At 36.7% G+C, this 21,004-nt stretch overlaps 1 protein-coding gene and 1 non-coding gene across 2 annotated transcripts in view; both read right to left on the minus strand.

Moving 5' to 3' along the window:
* The window catches only part of SENP7 (SUMO specific peptidase 7), a 140,537-nt gene that overhangs the window by 118,760 nt on the left and 773 nt on the right, over positions 1–21,004 (minus strand). Inside the window, exons 2-3 of the mRNA XM_021692359.2 lie at positions 11,637–11,689; positions 4,529–4,627 (exon numbers count right to left, since the gene is read on the minus strand). Coding sequence (XP_021548034.2) covers positions 4,529–4,627; positions 11,637–11,689 — 152 coding nt within the window. The remainder of the gene's footprint in view (positions 1–4,528; positions 4,628–11,636; positions 11,690–21,004) is intronic.
* LOC123327001 lies at positions 10,584–10,658 on the minus strand. Its single transcript, XR_006541467.1, has one exon. It is a non-coding gene; the product is annotated as a small nucleolar RNA SNORD26 (small nucleolar RNA).

Genomic DNA, 21,004 nt, shown 5'->3' on the forward strand with positions numbered 1-21,004 from the left:
AAAACAGAGACGAATTTCAACATTTTACTGACTAAAGGAAGCAAAACATAAAAGAGTACTGTATGAACAGGCAAAACTACCCTACAGAAATAGAAATCAGAAAAGTGGTTCCAGTAATGGGGTGGGGGTTGGGACAGCAGGCAAAGCTAAGATACAATGGAAAAGGAGACAAGGGAACTTTCAAGGCTCATGACAATGCTCTATTCCTTTGGAAACAATGGGACAGTGAACACTTTTCATATTATAGGGAACCATTTTTTTTTTAAAGGTTTTATTTATTTGACAGAGAGAAAGACAGCCAGAGAGGGAACACAAGCAGGGGGAGTGGGAGAGGGAGAAGCAGGCTCCCCGCAGAGCAGGGAGCCCAATGTGGGACTCGATCCCAGGGCCCTGGGATCATGACCTGAGCCGAAGGCAGACACTTAACAACTGAGCCACCCAGGTGCCCCTAAAGGGAACCATTTTTGAGTGGGATTGGTTACATATGTCACATTAGTCCATACTCATCCAGTTATATACCTAAGACCTGTGGAACCTATTTCATGAAATTATATCTCAATAAAAACCACAAATAAGTAAACAAATGAGTTAAAATTCTGCTAAAGACTATGCAAAGTTATTTTTGTCATTCACAGAAACCCACTAAAAACAATTTAAAAAGGGTGTGTGGGGAGTGCCTGGCTGGCTCAGTCAGTAAAGCATGGGACTTTTGATCTCAGGGTTGTAAATTCAAGTCCCACAATTGGTGTAGAGATTACTTTAAAAAAAAAATAAATCTTAAAAAAAAGGTATGTGAGAGAAACAACTAAGCAAGATACTGGTACAGCCTCAAACTCTACAAACTGAAGCATACTTAGCAAAATCTGTGAAGTCTAAAGAAACAAAAGAGCATAGCAATGCTGACACATGCATCACTTTAATCTCAAACGGGATACAGATTTCCAAAACCTTAAGTATCACTATCTTCAGGAAGACATCCAACGGGTGGGAAACTAGGCCTGGGAAAAGAAAATATGTCTCGGGGCACCTGGGTGGCTCCGTCGTTAAGCGTCTGCCTTCGGCTCAGGTCATGGTCCCAGAGTCCTGGGATCGAGCCCCGCATCGGGCTCCCTGCTCTGTGGGAGGCCTGCTTCTCCCTCTCCCACTCCCTCTGCTTGTGTTCCCTCTCTCCCTGTCTCTCTCTGTCAAATAAATAAATAAAATCTTTTAAAAAAAAAAAAAAAAAGAAAGAAAATATGTCTCTGAAGACACCCTGTTTTATTCAGTGGGTTAGAGGGAACTAAAGAAGAAAGTAAATGGTTAGCTTCTCAGGAAAAGGAGACTGCTGAAATAGAGAGTTAAGGAAAAAGAGAAGACAGAAGATTATAACACAATGACTTAATACTTAAAGAGCTCTCAGGTAATCCACATCTGCCTCTTGAAGGCCAAAAACTAAAAGATATGTATGACCCAAGAGTAAAGGAAAAAACACATTTAGTGAGATACCGCTTAAGAAAATTAAGCCTATGTCTACTTCCAAGAGACTGTGTGTGTGTGTGTGTGTTTAAAATTATTTAGGGACACCTGGGTGGCTCAGTTGGCTAAGCGTCTGCCTTCGGTTCAGGTCATGATCCCGGGGTCCTGGGATCGAGCCCCACATCGGGCTCCCTGCTGAGCAGGGAAGTCTGCTTCTCCCTCTGCCTCTCCCCTGACTCGTGTGCGCTCTCTCTCTCAAATAAAAAATAAAATCTTAAAAAAAGTAAAATTATATATATTGTACATATAATGTTTGTTCCACAATAAATTCAATATCCTAAGACAGAATACATAAATGCAAAGAGATCAAATTTTCTTAAAATAATGTTTTCTTCTTCCTATTAAATTGGCAACAATTTTACTATATGATAATATCCAGTGCCAGTAAGTTTCTAGAAAAATGGGAGCTCTCATTGGTGACAATACAAATTGTGCACATTTTCTGAGAGACAATTTTGTAATGTTCATTAAAATTTCATATATAAATTCCCTTCAACCTAGTAATTCTGCTCAAAAATGGTTTTCTACATATGAAAAACGATGTTTAAAAAAAAAGGAGAAAACTTGTTCACTGCAGCATTGTTTCTATTCACAAAACTCTAGAAACAACTAATACCAGTGAACTAAGTGGATTATGTATATGGTGACAGATGATAGCTACACTTGTGAGCATAGCATAACATAAAGAGAAGCTGAATCACCATGTTGTATACCTGAAACTAATGTAATATTGTGTCAATTTTACTAAAAAAAAATTTTTTTTAATTATGGTATATTGTAAATTTTTACAGTACTACAAAGCCAACAAAAATAAATAAAAGAAGTAGATCTAAATGTATTAAAATAGGGAAACCTGGATGGCTCAGTCAGTAGAGCATGTGATTCTTGATCTCAGGGTTGTGAGTTCAAGCCCCACGTTAAGTGCAGAGATTACTTAAATAAATAAATCTTTATTTATTTATTTTAGGTTTTATTTACATATTTGAGAGAGAGGGCGAGAAAGTGAGAGAGAACACAAGTGGGGGGGAGGGATAAAGGGGAGAGGGAGAAGCAGACTCCCTGCTAAGCAAGGAGCCTGATTCAGGACCCCCAGGACCCTGGGATCATGACCTGAGCCAAAGGTAGATGCTTAACCAACTGAGCCACCCAGGCACCCAATAAATAATCTTTAAAAATAAAAAAAATGTGTTAAAATAGAAAAAAAAAATTTTAGCATCTATTAAATGAAAACAAAGCACAGAACAGTATATATTTCATGATCTCTGCTCTATAACAATTAAAAAATAATACAAATTATTATTTATGTAGGCATATGTATTTTTTTTCTTGAAAGGAATGAAAAAAAACTATTAATGGTGGTTGCCTTTAGGAAAAAGGAACAGAGAAAGATTATTTATTTCACCTGTACCTTTCTTTACATCCCAAATTTTCTAACCTTACGCAAATTTTTTTTATGTCAGCAGAAGTCATCTTGTCTCATTTATTATTTCCCTTTTTTGTACCTTGTATATAAAACAAACAAATGTATTATTTGATAGTTAAACTTTTAAATAATGTTAAAGCAACTAATATTAATGACAAATCTTTCCTCTGAGAACAAGTTATAATAAATGGTTAACTTTTCTTGTCTGTAACATAAAAACATTCAACATGACTTAAAATTTGTTATCCTAAAATGCTAATCTTATGAACTGAAGTGCTTCCCCCTGCCAATTTCATATGTTAAAGTCCTCACCATCAATATGACCATATGGGGAGATGGGGCGTTTACAAAGATAATTAAGTTTAAATGAGGTCATAAGGGTAGGGACCTAATCCAACAGGGCTAGCGTCCTTATAAGAGGAGAAGCACCAGGGATGTGGGTACACAGAAAAAAAGGTCACAGGAAGAAATAGCAAGAAGATGGCCATCTATAAGCCAAGGAGAAAGGCCTTAGAAAAACCAACCCTACATGCACCTTGATCTTGGACTTCAGCCTCCAGAACTGTTAGAAAAGAAATTTCTGTTGTTTAAGCCACCCAATCTGTGGTATTTTGTTATGTTAGGCTAGCAGACTAATACAGGCTCAAATGGATAAACTGGAAAATCTGAGAAAAATTCTATTTTTAAAAATTGACTGTGAGTTATACCAGGCATGAGGAAAAAAATAATACTTAAAATGTGTCATCTTGGGGTGCCTGGGTGGCTCAGTTGGTTAAGTGTCTGCCTTTGACTTAGGTCATAATCCCAGGGTCCTGGGATCGAGACCCACGTTGACCTCCTGACTCAGCGGGAAGCCTGCTCCTCCCTCTCCTGCTCCCCCTGCCTGTGCACTCTCTCCCTCTCCCTCCCTCTCTCTCTAATAAATAAATAAAATCTTTAAAAAAAAAAAAAAGTGCCATCTTAAGCCCTATTCATGAAAGCTCCATAATATATCATATACCTTTTAAAGTACAGTTGTGTCACATTTTAAGATATACCCTCTTAAATTTACAAAACAAGAGCAAAAGAGCAAATGATTCTAATAAGCTTAATATGCTCATAAATTTAAAATATCTTTTATAATAATGAGATTTAAATTTCAAGAAAACAATCACACAAAATAAGGTATACTTAAACTAAAGGAGACCCCAACCTCAAAGCATCACTTCAACAAATACCAGAAATAAACTAATTAAAAACCTGCATATAGGGGCGCCTGGGTGGTTCAGTCGGTTAAGCAGCTGCCTTCGGCTCAGGTCATGATCCTGGGGTCCTGGGATCGAGCCCCACGTCCAGCACCCTGCTCAGCAGAGAGCCTGCTTCTCCCTCTCCCTCTGCCTGCCACTCTGCCTACTTGTGCTCTCTATCTCTCTGTCAAATAAATAAATAAAATCTTTTAAAAAAATAAAAAATAAATAAAAATAAAAACCTGCATATAACACAAAAAAACCCAAGCAAGGATATATAAGAAAATGAAAATTCAGTTTTATTTAAATATTTTAAACACACCAAACAACACTATGAACTTAAAAGAAATTAGTTTTTATTTACCCCCTGCAAAGGGAGATCCCAGTGTTCTGAGCTTCTGAGTTTGGACAGTGGGGACTCAACACGAACATCTTCCGGTTTTGCATTTAACATTTTTGTTATCTGAAATCAGAATGAGAAAATAATCAGTTTAACTGAAATATAAATAAGAACTGAATCATATTAACCGAACTAACAGAACCATTATATTAACCTGCCTTAATACTTTGCTATTAGTTTTTTGGGTTTTTTGATTTTTTAAAATAAGCTTTACACCTAACATGAGGCTTGAACTCATGACCCCCAGATCAAGAGTCACATGCTCTACTGACTGAGCCAACCATGCGCCCCATTTTGCAATTAGTTTTAAAGAGTTTTAAATTCAGTGACTAGGGGCCCCTGGGTGGCTTAGTCATTTAAGCATCTGCCTTCGGCTCAAGTCATGATCCCATGGTCCTGGGATCCAGCCCCGCATGGGGTTCCCTGCTCAGCGGGGAGCCTGCTTCTCCTTCTCCCTGCTGCTCTGCCTGCTTGTGTGCTCTCTCTCTCTCTCTCTGCCAAATAAATAAAATCTTTAAAAAAGTAAATAAATTCAGTGCTTAATTTACAGGCAGTTAAATATAATTTATTTAAAAAACCTCCCATTCAGTATTAAGATAGATAAATTAAGTATCACAATAGCCTCCTAACTATTCTCTTACCCGCAGTCTCTACCTCTTCTAATCTTTCAAACACTATCCCCATAGTTCTCTAATACACAAACCTAATGATCGCTACAACATTTAACATACAACGGCACCCACTACTCAAAGATAAAACTCTTAACAATCTGGGTTCCTTAACATCAGCCACATATCACTGACTCTACACCCCAACCGCACCATTTACTCAACTTCCTTCAAACACGTATTATTATTTTATATCTCTAGACCTTTGTATGTACTGTTCCCTTTGTATGTATGTATGAATGCCCTTCCCTCTACTTTTCCCTTGTGAAATACTTCAGATTCTGCTCAAAATTATTCTCCTATCCACACAACTGTCACTCCCGCAACCAAGGCATTCTTTTCTCTCGGTATTAGTACTTGGCACATTTTTATTATGTTATTTATATTACATGTATCAAACTGTATTATAAATATTTGTCTACATGTCTGTCTTCTCCAGGCTATGGAGGTCTTTAAAGAGAGTGCCCTGTGTGCCTGGGTGGCTCAGTCAGTTAAGTGTCTGCCTTCAGCTCGGGTTGTGATCCCACAGTCCTGGAATCAAGTCCAGCATCTGGCTCCCTGCTCAGTGGGGAGTCTGCTTCTCCCTCTGCCTCTGTCCGCTCCTCCCCCCCCCGCCCCCCCGCTGCTCATCCTCTCTCTCTCACTCACTCTCTCTCAAATAAATAAAATCTTTTTAAAAAATTAAAAAATAAAATAAAGAGAGTACCCTGACTTAGTCGCCTTTATATATCCGAAGTATATGGCTCATGATGTGCTGAATAAACAAATGAATGTATGGATTGTAACCACAAGTTTGAAATCACTTGTTTGCAACTTAAAATACCTTAAATTTCACATTAAGAGAAAGTTATAAACAATAATTAAGCATCAAATTCAGGCTATAAAATATAACATACAATAAGTACTATATCAACTACAACTAGCAACAATCCATAAAATGATTTCAGTGAGAGTAGAGCAAAAGTCAGGAGGATAGAATAAATTTGAAGAAAGGATTCCTCAACTCTTATATCACTAGCACCTCTGAGTTGATCCTCTTAGGTACTAATAACTTCTTAATTATTTATATCTAATCTGTATTAAAAGGTATCTCTTCATAATTCTTCATCTGCAAAAGACAATTTTATCTCTAAATCATTTCCTTTGGGGGCGCCAGTGTGGCTCAGTCGGTTAAGCGTCTGCCTTCAGCTCAGGTCATGATCCCAGGGTCCTGGGATTGAGCCCTGCATCGGGCTACCTGCTCAGCAGGGAGCCTGCTTCTCCCTCTCCCTCTGCCTGTCGTTCCCCTTGCTTGCGCTCTCTCTGTCAAATAAAGAAATAAAATCTTTAAAAATAATAATAATAAAATAAATCATTTCCTTTATATTCTTAATTAGGGAACAACAATTGCTTCCTCAAAGGGTAAAGGTAAGGGCTTCAGGCTGTTCACACCCATGGATCCTCTGTGAGCAGGTTATTTAGCCTACACTGGATTTTGTGGTATACTATATTTTCCAAAAATGGCCACAATATTCCACATCCCACATGCTCTTCTTACGATGTGACACTGACAGTCCTCCAACACCAGGTGCACTCTACATTCCTTCCCCTTGAATCTGGGCAGGACTGTGACTTCCAAGGCTAAATCATTAAAGGCATTATTTATATTGCTTCAGCCTGCCTCTCACATTCCTGTGTGTCCTCTCTCCCTTTTTTTTTTTTCCCCCTTCTCTTTCTCTCAGTATACATTCCTCAGGAGACCTGAACCACTAAGTAAAAAATCTTGGACACCATTAAGCAGCTATACTGGAAGATACTGACTCTCCTCAGCACAGATATCAAGATAAGTGAGTGAGCAACCTTTACAGGCCCTAGCCTCCAAGCCAACCTAGCTAACTCCCACATAAAACAAAGAAAAGTTATCTTCAGTTGAACCCTGCCCAGACTGCAGATTCCTGAGCAAAGTAAGTTCAAGCCACTAAGTTTGGGGGTAATTTGTTACATGGCCCTAGTAATAATCTAAAAAGTTACTCAGTTCAAACTTGAAGGACAGGGGTGCCTGGGAGGCTCAGTCAGTTAAGTGTCTGACTTCAACTCAGGTCATGATCTCAGGGTCCTCGGATGGAGAACCATGTGGGACTCCCCACTCTGCAGGAAATCTGCTTCTTCCTCTCCCGCTGGCTCTGCCCCTCTTCCCACTCATGCGCATTCACACGCTCTCTCTCTCAAAAAAAAATAAAATCTTTAAAAAAAAATCTAAAAAAAACTTGAAGGACAGCAACTAAGATGTGGAAAAAGTAAGAGTTGGTTATGCATGTTGAGTATATTGTAAAATTAGCTTCTTATAAAATACTGCTGATGTCTTCCGTGGAAGATTTTGTATTCCTTTTTCACAGTAATTAGTTTTCAATCACTTTACCTATGAATGGTTTAGACTCAGTATTAATGAATTATTTACACTAATAAATATTCATGCATACTTCCATTAGGATGGACACAAATCGTAATCTATCCTATTTTCAAAAAGGGCAGTTCTCTATTCCTCCAAAGTATAGACACATGAAATCTGGATGTTTATTAAATCTCTATCCATTAGCATCAAAAGCTTTAAAAATCGAAGTATATATAAATATTTATGAACGGGGATATAGACTCCATATTACTTTTAATATAGAAAAACTAGGGCGCCTGGGTGGCTCAGATGGTTAAGCGTCTGCCTTCGGCTCAGGTCATGATCTCAGGGTCCTGGGATCGAGTCCCGCATCGGGCTCCCTGCTCCTTGAGAGCCTGCTTCTCCCTCTGCCTTTCTCTCTCGCTCTGTCTCTCATGAATAAAAAAAAAAAAAAAGAAAGAAAAACTAGAAACAATAATAAAAGAACAATTAAACAGAATTATGGCAAAACTAAACCAAATGAGATACTATTCGGTTGTTATTAAATAACATGTTCCAGAAGATTAATGATATTAAGAAATTATTTTGGGAGCTCAGTCAGAAGAGCATGCAACTCTTGATCTCAGGGTCATGAGTCTGAGCCCCATACTGGGTGTAGAGATTACTAAAAAATATAAATAAACTTAAATTTTAAAAAAGAAATTATTTTGAATATAAGTATAAAAGAAAAAATATAGAATCTTTTTTTTTAAAAAAAAAGATTTTATTTATTAATTTGAAAGAGAGAGACACAGCAAGAGAGGGAACACAAGCAGGGGGAGTGGGAGAGGGAGAAGCAGGCTCCCTGTGGAGCAGGGAGCCCAATGCGGAGCTCGATCCCAAGACCCCGGGATCATGACCTGAGCCGAAGGCAGACGCTTAATGACTGAGCCACCCGGGCGCCCCGTTTTATTTATTTTTTAATAGGAATACAATGCAATTATAAAAGGAAAGGGAAAAAAATATTAACATTTAAAGCTCCAGAAAAACCTCTCCTGTAGCTTCCTGATTAATAACTTATAGATTTAAATCTCTCACTCTAATATTGTATATGAATATAGGACAAGCAGATTTCAGGTACAACTAACTACTCTACTGTCAATTTTTTCTACACTAACTTCATGTGCATATTATGGTTGAACAAATAAGTAAATATATGGTACATAATGATAGAAAAAAAGTTAAAAATAAAAAAAAGGGAAAAGGCTAGGATAAGCTCTGTGGTGTTGGACTGGAATCAGAAGTATCAGTATTGGGGCACCTGGGTGGCTCAGTTGGTTAAGCATCTGCCTTCAGCTCAGGTCATGATCCCAGCGTCCTGGGATCGAGCCCCGCATCGGGCTCCCTGCTCAGCCAGGAGTCTGCTTCTCCCTCTCCCTCTGCCTGCTGCTCTGCCTACTTGTGCTCTCTCTCTCTGAAATATAGAGATGTGTGTATGTGTATGGGTTAGCATAGAAAAATTTTTCTAGGGGCGCCTGGGTGGCTCAGTCGTTAAGCGTCTGCCTTCAGCTCAGGTCATGATCCCAGGCTCCTGGGATCGAGCCCCACATCGGGCTCCCTGCTCGGCGGGAAGCCTGCTTCTCCCTCTCCCACTCCCCCTGCTTGTGTTCCCTCTCTCGCTGTCGCTCTCTCTGTGTCAAATAAATAAAATCTTTAAAAAAAAAAATTTTTTTCTAGTCTTCTCTAGTGAGAGCCTAGAAACAATGACACCCCAAGAGCAATGAGCACACCTAGGTGCACCCAGACCTAGATTTCTAAATACAACTCTTCAATAAAAGAACCAGGGCTCCTTAAAAAGTATCTTGGAGTACCAGAAATAAGTGCTAAAAAAAGGAGCATGTTAAAAAGGCATAGGATCCAAACTGAAAGATCTTCTAATACCTAAGCTAAACATTTCATTTCAATCAAAAAAGCCAACAATGCTGTAATAAATTATAACCCATAGAATACTCTTGAGTCCATATTAATAAAAATAAGTAATTGAATAAATAAATAAGGAGAAAAGAGGGGTAGCTCTCCCTTACAGAAGAACTTCAATTAATAAATGTAGAGGGAATGAGGGAAAAAGAAAATCACCAATAGAATATCATATACACAAATGCTGCAGACCAGATCCACTGCTAGATGGTAAAACAGTGGGTGAAAGTTTAAGAAACAGTATATTTGCATAGATTCAAAGTATCTCTCCCACGATATCTACTTACTACAAAGTGAAGGAGTAACTTTACAATGGAATAACCAGGTAGAAGCCATCTTAAGCAGGTAGTCAAGACTGACATCACCAGTAATAAGACATATCATTATTGTGTATTGTGTACTCCTGACAGGATACACTAAGAAGGGCATATCATGTGATATTCTTCCCAAAAAGCCATAACTTTAATCTACTCATAAAAAACCTGAGACAGGGGCACCTGGCTGGCTCAGTCGGAAGAGCATGCAACTCCTGATCTCACGGTTGTGAGTTCAAGCCCCACGTTGGGTGTAGAGATTACTTAAAAATAAAATCTTTTAAAAAAGAAAAGAAACCTGAGACAAACTGAAACTGAGGAATTCAACAAAATACTGACAAAATCATAGTACTCTAAAAATGTCATGATCATGAAAGAACAAAGACTGAAGAACTGTCACAGAATCAAGGAAATCAAGGAGACATGACACCTAAATGCAACGTGGGATCCTGGAATGGAAAAACAACATTATTTTTAAAAAAAGCTGAAGATATCCAAGTAATGTCTATAGCTTAAAGTACTGTCCAAAGTGAATTTTTAAATTTTGGTCATTGTACTGTGGTTATATAAGATATTAACACTAGGGGAAGCTGAATGAAGGGTAGATGAGAACTCTGTAGTATTTCTGTAAATTTTCTGTAAATCTAAAGTTACTTGAAAATAAAAAGTTAAATACTGCCGTACATCTAAAAATAAGAAAGAGAAATGCATTTACTCAATATTAGGAATTTCTCCACTGATACATCAGAAAGAGAGAGTTCAACTGAAATATCATCTAATGGTAGACTTTCAACTGCATGAAGCAGCAACCGAAAACAAAGCATTTCACTTCACTGGAGGTATTAAACACAAAAGAAATAGTAGTCAATACAGATGTATTTAAAGCTGGGTATGGCAGTGTAAGAATTTATTTTTAACCCCCTCATTTACGCCATGTAAGCCAAATCCAAAATTTTAAAAGAAATCATACCCACAAATGTAAAGTAAGCTAAGGTGGAAGAGTATCTAAAGCCATGCTATTTGGTCTTGTCTGTGTACTCTTGATTCCCTCTCAGAGCCCTGGTTATGATTCCTTCTCCAGCTTTGTTCCATGAAATGTACCAAATTAAAGTTCTCTGTGCCAAATTAAAAGTCCTCTGTGCATAATTTGGAATGCTTCAGAAAAAAGTATCTAATAAATTATATGTATATCAGGGTACTACTGTGTTTAAGTCACAAAAATCTAGAGGAAAAAAAGATTATCTTTCTAAAAAGAAATTAAATTTTTGAAACACTTCCTACATACGTAGAAACTTCATTTTGCTTCTTTTGCTACTCTTGGCTTACACAGAAGAAATAAAATAAAATAAAGTAAAATAAATAAATAAATTTTAATAGGAAATATTTCAAATAGTAATTTTCAGCACATGACTTGAGCACAACCTTTCTATATCTACAGTATTACAATTAATGAATGCGAGGTATGCTAATATATTCAGTTATCAAAGAAATGCTGGGTTATGTTTCATATAAAAACTAAAATAAGGCCTAGAAAGTATACTGATACAGCTTACAATGATTTAAACAAGGCAGATCCCAGAAAGTGTTTCTTTCTTGGTTAACCTTTGAATTAATTAGGATATACCATTCCCTGCAAAACAGTAATTAGTTATGGTTTTATAATATTTTCTTTAAATTTTTATTAAAAAGAAATATAGCAAAATACTTTCAATACTGGTAACTCTAAAGATAATGAATAGATTAAAAGCAAAACTAATGCATACCTTATGTAACTCAGAAGATGAAGACTTTTTCCTTTTTCCTTCTGTGATAATTTCTACAAAGACATGGTAAAAATTATCATTTAACATCTAAATGAAATAAACAATGTGATAAAACAAATCCTTTCACAGCCATCCTTTGTTTTAAATTAACTTGCTAGGGTCAGAATTTGTACTGATACATTTTACAAAACCTAACAGACTAAACATAAAGGTCAAAAAATAATCAGAAGAATAGCAAATTCTCACAAAATGCTTTCATTAAATAACATGTATGATGACAGCAGAAAAAAGAAGAAAACTTGGCTCTAAGAACTAAATAAGATATTCCCTGGCAAAAGTCCAACAGGTATTCAATAAATGCTGGTTGAACCATATGACCAGATAAACGCTGATAATAGGGGAAGCTGGAGGGAGGGGGGGTGAAGCAAAAGGTGAGAGGTATGTTTGGAATATTCTACAAAAACACTTCCAGTTCTACTACATATTTAAGCATCTCTGCAACTAGGAACAGTTTAACTGTCTCCTCACCAACATTTTTCAGACTTCCTGTGGATTTTTCCTTTATGATTCTTTCATTCAATCAGCAAATTTACTGAATGTCTATCATGTGCCTGGCATGTTAGGCAGTGGGGATAGTGTAGTAAGCAAATTAAACACAGTCTAAGCTTTTCAGGAACTTACAATTTACTGGAATATATCAAAGATTTCATAATAAAAAGTAATAGTAGAAATCCACACATATGTGGTCACTTATTTATAAAAAGATATCACTACAATTAGGTAAGAAAGAGATGATCTTTACACTAATGCTGAAGCAATCTGATAACCAAAAGGGAAAATAAATAAACCTTGACCTCTACCTCACGCTATAAACATAAGTTAATTGGATCATAGATTTAAATGTCAAAACTAAAACAAAAAAGATTCTAGAATAAAAAGGAGGGGAATAACTTCATGACCTCAGGGTAGGCAAAAATTTCTCAACCAAGACACAATTAGTACTAACCATAAAGGAAAAGATTAATAAACTCAACTTCATTAAAATTCATCAAACTTCATCATTAAGAGAGTAAGAAGGCAAGCCACAGACTGGAAGATTATTATTTATCTTTATTATTTATAATACATTTATCTATGTACAGTATGGTGACAGTTAATAATACTGTATAATACATACATCTGTCAAAGGACTCAGACCAGAATATATAAAGAACTCCTACAAAGCAAGACAACCCAATCTTCAAATGGGCAAAAGCCTTGAATTAGGAGTATCTAAGGAGAGAAGGAATACTGACTAGAACAGGATACAAGTAAGCCTTCTGAGATGCTGGAAGTGTTTTATATCTTGATTTAGCTGATTGTTACACAAGTGTATTTTTATACAAGTACAAAAAGTTATCAAACTATACTAAAGATATGCATACCATGCTGTAATACTTCAACTTAAAAACAAAACAAAAAAAGCTTTAAAAACAACAATTATAACAAACGGACTATACCTTATTCAAAAATCTATATAGCTGAAATAATTTCTCTAAGTTCATAATACATAGCAGTAATTTCACTACAGGTATACATCGGAGATACCATAATAAAGTAAATACCACAATAAAGTGAGTAGTTTCCTATTCCATATAAAAGTTATGTTTACACTCCACTGAAGTCTATTAAGTTTGCAACAGCACTATGTCTAAAATAACCATATACATATCTTAATTAAAAATATCTAATTGCTAAAAAATGCTAACCATCATCTGACCTTTCAGCATGTTTTAGGGAATAGGGAGGCCCAAGGAGAAGAAGAGAGACAGGGAACAGCCAGTCAGTAGAGGAATCAGAACACACACATTTATTAAGTTTGCTGTCTTATACAGGTGTGGTTTGTGGCACCCTAAAACAATTTACAAAAGTAACATCAAAGATCACTGATCACCAATCACCACAACAAATATAATAATGAAAGTTTGAAATATTGCAAGAATTTCCAAAATGTGACACAGAGACATGAAGCAAGCAAATGCTATTGGAAAAATTGTGCCACGAACTTTCAATTTGTAAAAAACACATTATCTGCAAAGCACAATAAAACAAGACATGCCCGTATATGCATTTATACCTCTATACTTAAGCTTTTGATAAATTCAAACAATTTTCAATAAAGTAGCATTCCTTAGACTACCAAAAATAAAAATTTTTAAATAAATGGTAAGAAAGCCCTTACCTTATATTCACTTTTATGTGTATTTTAAATTTAATAAAATGTTTTAAAAAGTATCAGTTGCCCAAATTGTAATTTATAGGTTAATATTCCCAAACTGACTCATGAGTTAAAAATGCACCTATCCTGTTTTACAGCATGTTTCCCTATTTCCTTTAAAATTAATATTCTTGTGACTTCCCAAAATTTTAGGGGTTTTTATAATTGAGCTATTCCATTTTATACTACATTGGCTTTGGGTCATTTAAATAAACATATGATGTGCCTCTTCTTGTGATTATCTGGTATATTGTGGTGCTCAAAAGTTAATGATTTTAAAGCTCGACAACCTAAATTTCTATCCTGGCTTACTTGTGACTTCTGAAACTAAGACAAGAGAGAATATCCAGCTTTTCAATTAAGATTAAAATGAGATAGCCTATATTATTTAGCATTATGTCTGGCATATAGTTAGTGCAAAATAAATGGTAACTATTATTTTAATAGTTTATATTGAAATATTACTCTTCAAGAGACCTCAGTATATTAGTATTAGCACACAGGAAAATCTAATTATTCTCATTCTAAATACATGAGTCAAACAATTGAAAGACATGACTTTTTCCCAAGTAGCTTGTGGAATCACTCACTCACTTATTTACTCCATAAACATTTATTTAAGATGATGATTACCACTGCCAGCCACTAGGCTAAGTACAGAAATTATTTTTATTTAGTCTTTACAAAAGCCTTATGAGATCAGTAACAGTATTATCACCATTTTACAGATGAAGAATTTAGATTTGAGGAATCCAAATAACTTTCCCGAAGTCACCATGTTGATTCATCACTGGTCTAAGTGATGAATCAGTACACTCCAGGCATGCTATGGGATATAAGATTAATAAGATAGTCCCTGTGTCAATGTCAATAGTATAACAGAAGAGATTAAACAATTTAGGAAGCTAGAATTTATGATGGAATCTGATATAAATATCATGTAAGAAGTGCTAAGACCCATGGAAGTTCAGAAATAGATATGATCTGTTTTAAGTTGGAGTTAATTAGGAGATAGTTCTTGGAAAGACACAACTGAACTGAGCTTTGAAGTTTTAGATAATGAGCAAATTTTAGATAGGCAGAAATGGATGAAAGGACAGTTCAGTGCCAGGTGCACTCACGAGGTGAGTTATCATTATAAGTATATGCAAAGTAGGATAAAGCAGCCCATATTTGCCAGCCTTCTAAATTATTAAAGACTCCTATTAGAGTTTATCCACCTAGAAAGCAGTTTTGAGACAGCACCATAATAACAACCTTCTGATCTGGATCTTTGAAGCTACTCAATCCTATCCATAACCCATTCCCTGTTTTACCATTCTCTCTAATCTACTTTCCAATTCTCTGTCTTCCATCATCAGACCTGGGAATCACATTCACCACCCTAGATGCCAATCCCCACAGCCTATTATCCTGCTAGTCTCTCACGTTTTATGTAATTCGACTCTACCCCTTCATCCACATTCTTCTCCATCTCTTCCCTAGCCCACTAAATTCCTTTCCAGAGTCAGTACAATGTTCTTAAATTCTGAATCTTTTCCTGGAACATTTCCTCCACCTTAGTTTAACTGAATCCTAGCTTTTTATTGACTACATTATTTTTTTAAGGTTCTCTCAAGATTCTTCTCTCACTTATAAAATCAGGAGTAGGGATTAACAATCTCCTCCTCCCACTACCACTTCCAATTAATATTTTATTTTTATTGCATAATCCCTTCTTTAAAATTCCCATAAGTTGGATATATTACTTCACCATATTTGTGATTGCCATGCACTGACCCAATACCCTCTCCAACATTCCTAGAATTCTCTGATACTTGATTCATAGTTTTCTTCTCTATCTCTAAAATTTACCATCATTGTGAAGCTCTAAAACTTCTGTAAGTCAACTCACTCAAAACAGCGGACTCACTCCAACACACTTCTACACATCCCCATTTCAGCAACATACATTTGTCAATGGATTTAAGGAATACTGTTGCACTTCTCAAGTTCTCAAAAGTGAACTTTTCATTCTACAACCCACAGTTCTTTGACCCTTTCATTTCTTCATTCACACTGAACCCATTTTTTGCCTCCATATCTTGTCCTACCCTTTAGCCTTAAGTAAAACTAAATTCATTTTTTTCCAAATTCTTGCTGCTAGACTGCTTAGCACTGCTGAACAAAGTCACATAATAGTAACTGCAACAACTACGACTACTACTACTACAAAACTCGCACTTGTTTTAATGACTTTTAAAATTACTTAACAATTCTTTTATTCGTGCCTAATTGACCACCTAGTCCATTTTGAGCTACCAATACCACTTGGAAGTCCTTTTACCAAAAATGATCTTCCCTTACTTCGTGTAGAAGCTATGACTGCAATATCCTTACCTTCTCAAAATTTATCTATATCTTTATTCATCTTCCCTCCTTTCTGCACATCTCAAGAAACTATCTTTTGATTCCAATCTCCCCCGTTTCTTCTGAAACCTCACCCCATCAATTATCTCCTACTTAGTATCTTTCTCTCTCCACTCACTTTGCCACTCCCTACCCACACCTGATTTAAGTCTCAAAGTCTAATGAAAAAAAAATTCCTTACTACTTTATTTACTTCTCCAACTTGTTTCAGAAATCTTTTTTACATCTCATTTTCTTTGTTTCATTCAGCCTCTTGAAATCTGGCTTTTGGGACGCCTGGGTGGCTCAGGTGGTTAAGCGTCCACCTTCGGCTCAGGTCATGATCCCAGGGTCCTGGGATCGAGTTCAACATCAGGCTCCCTGCTCAGCAGGGAGTCTGATTCTCCCTCTGCCTGCCTCTCCCCCTGCTTGTTCTTGCTCTCTCTGGAAAATAAATAAATAAAATCTTTAAAAAAAAAAAAAAAGAAAGAAAGAAAGAAAGAAAGAATGAGGGCGCCTGGGTGGCTCAGTGGTTAAGTGACTGCCTTCGGCTCAGGTCATGGTCCCGGAGTCCCGGGATCAAGACCCACATCAGGCTCCCTTCTCGGCAGTGAGTCTGCTTTTCCCTCTGACCCTCTCCCCTCTCATGCTCTCTCTCACTCTCTCTCTCTCAAATAAAATAAAAATCTTAAAAAAAAAAAAAAGATTTAAAAAAAAGAAAGAAAGAACAAAATCTGGCTTTTGTCCCTACTAAAACCAGTGGTAAAAGTGACCTCCTAATTGCCAAATTCAGCACCCTCATACTATTTTAATTCTAATCTACATTGCTTATCACTCTCCTCCCTTGCTTCCCAAACCTTTCTTTCCTAATTTGCCTATCTGCCTACCAATGTTTCTTCCTTCCTACTTTGAAATTAAATGTGATTCATGACTTTTCTCACTCTATACCTTCTGTGGGTGATTCCATTCATTCCAATGGCTTCAGCTAACGTCTACGCAAATAATGTAGTTTTATCATGATTAATTGCAGATTCTGATTTTGAACTTCAATCATGGTTCATTACACTTACAATGCAAAATATGCAGACATCACCTGAGCCTACTGAAAAAATAAAGTTGTATCATCATGGGACACTAGAGCCTCAAGACAAAAACTAGGGGGAGGGAAGAGTTTCAAAATCAAGCAAGTGTGAATAACACTGCATGCTCAGCTACTCTCCTGAAGAGGCACAATGTACAATAGCAAAAGGCTCTAAAACTCCTGCAATAAATAAAATTTTCTTATAATTACAGTTCTCATACTTATTTGTCCATTAGAAACTTATTTTTCCCTAGTAAGACTCACTAATGTCCTGTGACAGTAAAAGAAGTTTAAATTATGTATTTTGTAATCAGAAAGACCAGATTTTGAATCCTAGCTATTTCTTACTTGCTACTGCTAAAGTTGCTTACCCTCCCTAAATCCCAGTTTCCTCATCTGTAGATCAGAAATAATAACTACCTCATAGGGCTTTTGAAAGAATTAAAGTCTGTAAAATTTTTAGTACACTGCTTAGTACTGAAGTTCTCAAAAAAAAACATGTATTCTTAACTTAAATGAGAGTGAACACAAATTTCCAAGGATGCCTGAAGCAATCAGTTGAAAACCTGAAATTCACTTGAACTATCCTGTTTAATTCAAAGATTCATTTGAAAATTGTTATCAAGGACTTTATCTGTTATACTTTTGTTGTTGTTAAACATTTCTAATGCTCATTCTCCCTTGAATGACCCATGCATTTAATTATTATTTCATTCAACTGTTAGTGGGCCGGTCTCTGGTGCCAGATGTTTTTTAATCTGTGTCCCATTTAATTTACTGCTTTTGATATGCAGTTAACTTGGAAGTAAGGAATTCATGCTCATTGGGGTTACAAATAATTTTAAAATATAGATTCAATATACTCTAAAGAAAAGCCTGAGAAGCTTCTCACGAGTGAACTTTAACATACAGACTGTGTAATTTCTCCTCTCACTGCTCAGAGGTATTTTTTGCTTAATTCCTGATTCATGGCCACATTCCAGAAAAGTAAGGTAATCAGAGCTTTTGTGATTTTTTTTTTTTAAGATTTCATTTACTTATTTGACAGAGACACAGCGAGAGAGGGAACATAGCTTTACTTATGAAATTTTTCCTTTAATTTTAAAATATTTAACAATTCATTTAAAAACAATAAACTCATTGCATGTTAACATGGCTAAAGTACTTTATGAAAAATAACTATTTTTTAAAAAATACTAAGAAGAGGGGTGCCTGGGTGGCTCAGTCGTTAAGCGTCTGCCTTTGGCTCAGGTCATGATCTCAGGGTCCTGGGATCGAGCCCCACATCGGGCTCTCTGCTAGGTGGGAAGCCTGCTTCTCCCTCTCCTACTCCCCCTGCTTGTGTTCCCTCTCTCGCTGTGCCTCTCTCTGTCAAATAAATAAATAAAATCTTTTAAAAAAAAATACTAAGAAGAATGGCAATATTTTACCTATTTGCAAATCTCTTTAATGTCTGGCTTAATAAAAGACAACTGTTTTGGGACACCTGGGTGGCTCAGTGGGTTAAGCAACCGCCTTCAGCTCAGGTCATGATCCCAGGGTCTTGGGCTCCTTGCTCTGTCTGCCTCTCCCCTCATCCCACTCTTACAGTTATCAGTTACATAAGTCCATAAATTCTTGTTTTGTGTGTAGCTTAAACCGGTTGGAACTGGGTTTCTGCTACTCGCAACTAAAAGAGTTCTGAGCAATACACTATACAACCCTTCACAGTTCTTCCTTATTTAGAACATTTAGGGAAACCTAATGCAGTCTCACAGAGGAAACTTCAAAACTTCATGTTTTTTCTTTCTACTGCTATCCACATTCTACTTCTAACTTAGAAATCTTCCTGTTTTATTAATCAAATTCCCCTCTTTGGGTATTATGAAATCCTGATGACCATAAATGTCACTTCCAGTCATGAGTTCAAGTTAGCAACCACTCCTAATGAAATGACAAATATATGCACATAAATGTCACACAGAACCCAGAATCCCTTCAAACCAACTGATTAGTTTTATTTGATAATTTATGTGAAAATTAAATATACACTATTCAGAATCATTCTTAGAAACTAATATTCATCTCTTTATTTATTTGAGTGAGAGAGCACGAACAGGAGGGAGGGCAGAGGCAGAGGGAGAAGCAGACTCCCCGCGGAGCAGAGAGCCCGATGTGGGACTCAATCCCAGGACTCTGGGATCATGACCTGAGCCAAAGGCAGACACCCAACCGACTGAGCCACCCAGGCGCCCTAATATTCATCTCGTAAAACCAGATGAATACAGGAGAACAGCTAGGTAATATTAGATTTGAGAATGGGTTTTATACAATAACAATTACTTTTGAGAAAGGACAGCTCCAAAAGGAATGTCTTCGGGGGTAAAAAAAAAAAATCTTCTCCAGAGGGATAGCTAATATAAATATCAATGTCTTTTAAGAAATAACAGCTTCATTATCAAATTTTACTTCCCACAACCACGTGCATCAAATTAAATGTAATAAATAACTCTAAGTGTAACAAGGGAAAGAAGAGGCGATTTGCTGAAGGACGGTGTTAATATCTTGCTGCCCCCCCCCAAAAATGTATTAAGCCAAGATGAAATGCACTTATTGAAAAAAAGGCTGTGCATCTTAAACTGAGGAATAACTCCTAAAGGTCTATTAGAAAGCACAGAAAAGACACCATATAAACAATGTGCATTTTCTTAACGTGTAAATTTTACATTAAGGTCTTAGAGGAGAAAAAAAAGTATGTTAAAACAAACATTGATAGGGCGCCTGGGTGGCTCAGTCAGTTGGGCATCTGCCTTTGGCTGGGGTCACGATCCCAGCATCCTGGACTGGGATCGAGCCCCAAGTCGGGCTCCCTGCTCAGTGGGGAGCCTGCTTCTCCCTCCCCATCTGCCTCTCCCCGAGCTTGTGCTCTCTCTCTCTCACTCTCGCTCTCTCAAATAAATAAAATCTTTAAAAAAAAAAAAAAAACACTGATCTATTGGAGGCCTATATTTATATATGTACCACATGTACTTTCAAAGGCAAAGAGTATCCCTAGGATACACACACACACACACACACACACACACACACACACACGGTAACAATAGTTGCTTATGAAAAGGGAGTCAGGTTTTTAACTGCTTCGAGCAATGTCCCATAAATCCTGTCCACTTCTCCTTTGCAAAGAAGGCAGAAAAATGCTTGAGATGCACTGCCACAAGGGACTCCTAATAAATTTGGAATTGTTAAGACTGTCTCTGCAAATGATACGGTAAGAAGGGAGAAAATGAAACGAAATAATTGATTCATTGGGTGTTAGTTTGTGTACTAGACTGTAAGCTTATTAGAGTCCTCCCCCTCTCCGCCTCTGGTTCGTCCACAGGACTTAACACGAGGAATTGAGGTACTCTTAGTGGATGAGATCTTTGACAAAAACTTGTTACTGGGAGGAGCTCTACCTCATGTCTTATAACTCCACTTTTATGTTTCCAAGATGTAGTACCCCAAACTGAAGATAGTCATTTAAACCGTAAAGCAATTTCAAAAATAAAAATATGCTGAGATTAAAAACACAATGGAAGCCCGGCTTCAAATCCTTTGTTCGACTTTTTAATCACTTCTGGAAGAAGCAGCAAGAGGCTGGAACAGAAAAAGGTTATCAAG

Source organism: Neomonachus schauinslandi, chromosome 1, assembly GCF_002201575.2.
Source record: "Neomonachus schauinslandi chromosome 1, ASM220157v2, whole genome shotgun sequence".
NCBI lineage: Eukaryota > Metazoa > Chordata > Mammalia > Carnivora > Phocidae > Neomonachus > Neomonachus schauinslandi.